The 6,937-nt window shown below is 42.2% G+C and overlaps 1 protein-coding gene across 2 annotated transcripts; it reads left to right on the top strand.

Annotated features, from left to right (window-relative positions):
• The first annotated feature begins 800 nt into the window (after positions 1-800).
• Positions 801-5,654, top strand: GTL1 (GT-2-like 1). 2 transcript variants are annotated; one of them, XM_010252581.3, is made up of 3 exons: positions 801-1,992; positions 2,899-4,531; positions 4,667-5,654. In XM_010252581.3, exons 1-3 carry the CDS (start codon positions 1,550-1,552, stop codon positions 4,922-4,924), a joined length of 2,334 nt encoding a protein of 777 aa, XP_010250883.1. In that variant the 5' UTR covers positions 801-1,549; the 3' UTR covers positions 4,925-5,654. The 2 variants fall into 2 exon arrangements, with proteins under 2 accessions (XP_010250883.1, XP_010250890.1); XM_010252588.3 differs by having other exon boundaries at positions 809-1,992; positions 4,671-5,654.
• Positions 5,655-6,937: the final 1,283 nt, after the last annotated feature.

The raw sequence follows: 6,937 nt of genomic DNA on the forward strand, positions 1-6,937 counted from the left end.
GGGGGGTATATTAGATATTTCGATCACATTCTTTAAAATGGGTTAAAATCCCAAAAACCCATATTTAATACATTGATGATCTACCGGTATGATACATATTAATGAATACGGGCCGATATATTGCAAAATTATATAATTAGAGGGGAGTGAAAAATAAAAAAGAAGTGAAGAAAATGAAGAAAAAAAAAAAAAAAGGAGGTCGAGATGTTTATCCTTTGAGACATAGAATCGGGGAGTTGATGGTGTAAATGAGAGAGAAGAGTATGAGTAGAGACATGGAATCGAGAGCCACGTTGCGGCGATCCCGTCATGGGTGGATGCCTGGCAGTTGGGGTTTGTGGGATCCGCGATAATCGCCCAGCACGTTCCACCCCTCTCACAAGCGGGCCCCACTCTACAGCTGTTACAATGTGTTCTTGTCTGCTGGGACCTTTTTTTTTTCAATTATTTTCTCTTTTCTTACTCGCTTTCATTTTCCGGCAATAAATGGAACCTCAATTTACTCCTCTCCTCTCTCCTGCTACGGTGCTACCCTCTTTTTTTTTTTTTTTTTCTTTTTTATTTTGTTTTTTCACTCTCATGGTACCATCCCTTTGTATCATAAATATTTAGCCTCATTTAAATACTCTTTTCACGTATAAAAGTAATTTCGGAATTTGAAGTAGTACTTTTATTTATTTAATTATTAATAGTGTGGTTGGGTTAAGGTAACTAGGGTTAAAGATTAAAATCGAAGATATTCTGATTCGAGGAGTCTTGCTTGATAGTTGATAGTGAGTGGGTGGAGAGAGAGAGAGAGAGAGAGGGGAGAGAGATAGAGAGTTGTGTAATGTGTATGCCGCTCCTCCTTGCATTTTAACTATTATTAGCTGCAAAGTAAGCCGGTGACAACGCAACATCTCCTTTGTTTTATCATATTTCCACATTCTTTTTTAACTTTCTCTCTCTCTCCTCCTCATCATCAACAACATCATCATCGTCATCAACCACAACTTAATTCATTTTCAGCTATTCCGATCTGTATTCGTATCTCTTTCTCTCCCTCTCACTGTTCTTCTTCGTTGGTTTTAAATTAACGAAACGAAAATAAAAATCGGAAATTTATTCAGCTAGTAGCACTCAAACCCGTAGAATTTCTCTTTCCTTCTTGCTTCGTCTTTCCAGTTGTCCTTCTTTTTTACCCCCATCTTGTATTGATTTCCCTTTCAGATTCCCCACCCACATAATCCGCCCCCCCACCCCGTCTTCTTCTTCTTCTTCTTCTTCTTCTTCTTCTTCTTCTTCTTCTTCTTCATCTCCTCTTTTGATTCTTCTCGCTCTCTCTCTCTCACAGAAACTCCACCATCCCTTCCCTCTTTCCCTCTCTAGCCCTTTTTCTGAAAGGGTAAGGGAGAGATGAAGGAAGGAAACGACGATATAATTATTATTGGAACTGAAAGGGTATTATAATTTCCTGGAGAGAATAGTCCTATAGTGCCAGTACTTCTACTTGTAGTAACAAAGAAAAAGGAGGAATTGAAAGAGATAGAAGGAGGGGTTACGCACAAGTATGCAGCAAGGAGGGACCCAATATGGGATGTCACCGGAGATGACGGCTTTCACTGGAACTGGAACTCGGAGCCACATGGTCGGTGGAGTTTCTAGTGGTTCAGATCACTTACAGCAGCAGCAGCAGCAGCAGCAACAACAACTACTGCAGCAGCAGAAGAAATCTGGGGATGCAGCAATTGTGGTAGCTGAAGCAGCATCGCCGATCAGTAGTCGACCACCTTCAGTTACCCGTTCATCAGGGAATTTCGAGGAATTGGTTCCAGTTTCCGGAGGATTCCCAGATGACGACGCGCTTGCTGGGGAGGAAGCGGAGAGGGGAGTGGCCGGAGGGAACAGGTGGCCACGTCAAGAGACTTTGGCATTACTGAAAATTAGGTCGGAGATGGATTCTGCCTTCCGTGATGCCACCCTCAAGGGTCCTCTTTGGGAAGACGTCTCCAGGTAAACAAATTCCGAAATTCCCCAAAACCGCATCAAAACCATGTCCGTCATGGCGTTTAACTGAAATGGCCATTTGGGTTTACTTGGCTTTGGACTCATATCACACAGTATTCTGCAAATGCGGAATATGGATGGAAGCAGTTAATTCCACCAAGCACACTACTCTTCTGCTTTCTTTTTCTTTATCTTTTTCGGGTGTTCCCGAAATTCAGAGATCTTTGTGCTTTACGGCAGTGAGAGCTTTAACGGAATCCTAGACAACCGAATTCGTCGAAGTTCGGAATCTTGGGTTTCAGCTCCAACCATTATAAAAACACAAAGAAATAACCTCTCCTTCCTTAACGATCTCTGCCCTTCGTACCACGGATATTTTTCAGACACCGCAGCAGCTGTAGCCTGTAGTTAATATAAACCCAGTAGTGATTTTCATTTGTAGCAGTTGTTGTGGCTTGAGTGCACTGTATTCTTCCTCTCTACCTTTCAGATCTCTCGGCTTCTCTTTCTCTGTCACGACTCACGAGTGCGGCATCTTTCTCTCTCTGAACTCGAAACAGTTGGGGCCAGATCCACTGCATCAATTCGGCCCAATCCCCAGTTACTTAGAGGGAAAGCGTTTAATTATTTAATTAATTTATTTACTTTACAGAAAAACTTAAGAATGTAAAACCTTTTTAGGGTTCCTTTACCACATATCAAAACTTAAAAAAAAAAACTGTAATCATCACAGCTAAACTTTGGCCATTAGAATAGATGGTGGATGTTGAAATTGGGTGGTGGGCTGGGAGCTGGGACTACTACCCTCCACGAAAAGATAACACATACTTATTTTCAGACTCGCCCACATCACCTCCAACTGTTTTTGTTCTAGTTTTTCATATTCTGTTCTGAGTTAATTTGGTCGTCCAGGAAGCTAGCTGAGCTGGGTTATGTGAGGAGTGCCAAGAAATGCAAGGAGAAGTTCGAAAACGTCCACAAATACTACAAGCGAACCAAGGAAGGGCGAGCTGGGCGTCAAGACGGCAAGAGCTATAGGTTTTTCAGCCAGCTTGAGGCTCTTCATACCAACAGCAGCGGCAGCAACAATATCGCCACATCCGTCATGCCTGCCGCCACCACCACCGCGACCACCAATCCTAGTTCAACGGCGGCTCCTGCTCCAATCACAATGGGAGGCAGAAATCCAATGGTGGGCTCCACTGGAAGAGTTCAAGCACCACAGGTTTCAGCCAGCCCAGCCACAGACACTACTCAGATCGGAGTGCCCCGAGTAAGCCCTTCGGATTTGGGTGCTGCTGCGACGGCCAGTGCTGCCGCTACCACAACAGGGATCAGCTTCTCTTCTAACACATCGTCTTCCTCTTCAGACTCCGAGGATGACTTGGAGGCTGGAGGACCCTCCAATACGGATAGCCGAAAGAGGAAGCGGGGATCAAGGGGTGGCAGCAGTAGAATGATGTCCTTCTTCGAAGGGCTGATGAAACAGGTGATGGAGAGACAGGAGGCCATGCAGCAAAGGTTCCTGGAGACCATAGAGAAGAGGGAGCAAGACAGAATAATAAGGGAAGAGGCTTGGAGGCGACAGGAGATGGCGAGGCTGACCCGGGAACACGAGATCATGGCTCAGGAACGCGCCATCTCCTCCTCAAGGGATGCAGCCATCATCTCTTTCTTACAGAAGATCACTGGCCAAACCATCCAATTTCCCCCGCCCATATCGATACCTGCCGCCCCACCACCCCAGCCGATCATAACACATCCACCGCCGTCCCAACATCAACATCAGCAGCAGCAGCAGCAGCCACAGCCTCAGCCTCAGCCTCAGCAACAGCAACAACCACCGCAACCTCACCATCAGCATCACCAATCTCAAAGCGCCGAAATCGTCCGCCATCAACCGGCTTCATCGGAGGTGATTATAGCTATCCCGGAGCAGCAAGTGCCTCAGGAGATGAGTAGCGGTGGTAGGGGCGGGAGTTTCGATCCAACCTCTTCTAGGTGGCCGAAAGCCGAAGTTCATGCACTAATCAAGATGAGGAGTGGGCTTGAATCGAGGTACCAAGAAGCTGGACCAAAGGGTCCATTGTGGGAAGAGATCTCTGCAGGGATGCAGCGGATGGGTTACAACAGAAGCGCCAAGAGATGCAAGGAGAAATGGGAGAATATCAACAAGTACTTCAAGAAGGTGAAGGAGAGCAACAAGAAACGCCCTGAAGATGCCAAGACCTGCCCTTATTTCCACCAACTTGATGCCCTCTACAGGAAGAAAATACTTGGCAGCAGTAGTGGCAGTACCAGCTTTGGGAACCAGAACAGGCAAGAAGAACAACCACAGCAGCTGGAGACAATGGACCCGAGTCCAACAACCACTAATTTGCCAGAAAGGGGTAATGCCTTGACGATCATGTCACTGCCACCATCAAACCAAACCTCTGAAACAGAAGACAATAAGAACAACAACAACAATAATAATAACGGTGGATCTACTACAGAGGTGCAGACAAGTAATGGAGGTCTGCCGCCGGGAACCGCAATGAAGAAGGTAATGATTGATCTCATCTCATCTTTTGTATCAATAACTAAAAACAAGTATTCCCTTTTTTAGTCCCTCACTATTCGATTCATCAGTTATATTTAAAGGTCAGATATGGGACTGATTCTTGCTTTTGTATTGAAGCCAGAAGACCTTGTGAAGGAGCTGATGGAGCAGCAGCAGAAGCAACAAGAACAGTCTGTAATGGATGATTATGATAAACTAGAGGAACCAGACAGCGATAATCTAGATCAAGAGGACGACGACGATGACGACGACGACGACGATGAAGATGAAGAAGCAGAAGAAGAGAGGAAGATGGCCTACAAAATACAGTTCCAGAACGGGGGCTCCGCGAATGGAGGGAATGCAGCAAGCACCTTCATGGCCATGGTTCAATAGTTTCTCTTTCCTTCTGTATTGTCGGTTATGGGTTTCGTTCGCCCTAGCTTAGCTCCTTCTTCGGTCCCTCATCATCATCATCTTCAGTCCAGACATTTGTACCATATGTACCAATCTCAATATTGATTGACGCCCAAGCTCAATAGCCTTAAGTTCGTCTTCACTTCATCTTTTTTTTTTTTTTTTTTTTTCCCTACTTTCTCTAGAATAGAGGTCTTAGGTAGGTAAGTCTCGTGATAAGATGGAGAATCCTGGAAGTTGATTGCTTCAATCCCTTTTGCCATTTTTATTGATTTGTTGTGAATAAGGGTCCACTTCAAAATGGGACGCAATTGAAAGAATGAGAGGAAGAGAGGAAAATAAGCCTGCTCAGAAGCAGCAGCAGCAGCAGCAGGAGAAGTAGCAGCAGAAGAGGAAGAACAAAGAAGCATAGATAGTTTTCTTCTTGTGGGAAAGGTACCTGCGGAAAGGATTGGAACATCGGAGGCAAAAGAAGCAGCAGCAGCAGAATTCTTCAGAATCTTTGCTTGGTTTGGATGAAGGAAGTTTTATTTTTATTTTTTTTTCTTTTTTAATTTTAATTGTTGGTCTTTAAATTTATTATTTATCATTTGTTCAAAAGTCTTTTTTTTTCCTTGTTTAATTTTGTTATTATCATGTAACTTCTCTTATTTGTTATTATTGTTGACATGTTAAATGTTGTCATGGTCGTTTACCTTGTTTCTGTGAATTGGGCTTAGACTTGAGACTTGTGTCAGTTGAAAGAAAAAAAAGAAGAGAAGAGGGAAAGAAAGAAGAAATGGTAGTGGGGACAAAGGGGGGGTGCTGCTGGGTGGAGCAGAATTTCATTTTTTCCTTTCTGAAGCTTTTGACGGGTTCATACTTGTGGTTTATTTTGTTTGGTGACGTCTCTCTGTCTCTTTACTGTACTCTCCCTTTCCCCTGGACCCTGCTCTCTCATCATGCTGGGGAATCTTTCTTATATTTGTTCTTCTCTCTCTCTCTCCTATATACACACGCATGTACATATTTGTTGAGTTTTAATAGGTAATAAATAAATAATTCATAAAAAAAACAGTTTTTATGTTTTTTTTTATCCGTAAAAAAGTAAAAACAAACAATTTATTGCATGTTCTTAAGTCTTAACTGCATTTTGATTATTTTTATTTATAAAAAAACTGCATTTTATTGGTTGAAACCTTCAGTGTTCACTGCATTTTCTTTTTTGTTTATCTTATTTCCTTGTACCAAAGGTGAATAATATATTGGGGCAATAGGACATTGGGATCAGTACACTAATCTATATAAAAAAAAGAAAAAAATAAATAAAAAAGATTATAGAAAAATGCACGAGAGATGCCGCTTCAGCGAATAATGGCATTTCAGAACCATGTTTTAAATTTTAGGACAACGGCCATTAAAAGGAGTGGCTCGGGCAGAGATAGGATTTCTTTTCTTTTCTTTTCTATTCTTTTTTTTTTTTTTAATTTTTGGAGGGTGCATAATAAATTAAATTCCATGGCGCACCTAATGTTTTCTCCCTCTCTTTAATGTTAAAAATGATATATATATATGAGTGGATTAAAGTTGAGATTTTGTCTGAATGGCCAAGTCCGAGTGTGAAGCAATGTAAAATGTTAATTCCGGGCAACTCGAATTGCACCCGTATCCAAGAAATGTGAAGGGGCATTCTTATGCAACTCCGGATCCACTATAAACCTTAGGCTTTATTTAGAAAAAGTACAAATACAAATAGATAGAAAATAATACAAAATACAAGATTTTGCACTCTACATATTTAATTTGTACTCTTTCCAAACTAAACCTTAATGAAAATTTCCCGTCAGATTTTTCTCCATAAAAAAGTTGGGTTGAGTCCTAGAATGGGCCGCAAACATGAATTTAAGACACAACTCAATGATCATGAGTTTGCATCTGTTTATTTCAAATCATCCCCACATTACAAGAGCACAATGAAAAAGAATAAATGTACAATCATTTTTAGATAAATTT

This window comes from Nelumbo nucifera, chromosome 3, assembly GCF_055504915.1.
Source record: "Nelumbo nucifera cultivar China Antique chromosome 3, China Antique-T2T, whole genome shotgun sequence".
NCBI classification, from domain to species: domain Eukaryota; kingdom Viridiplantae; phylum Streptophyta; class Magnoliopsida; order Proteales; family Nelumbonaceae; genus Nelumbo; species Nelumbo nucifera.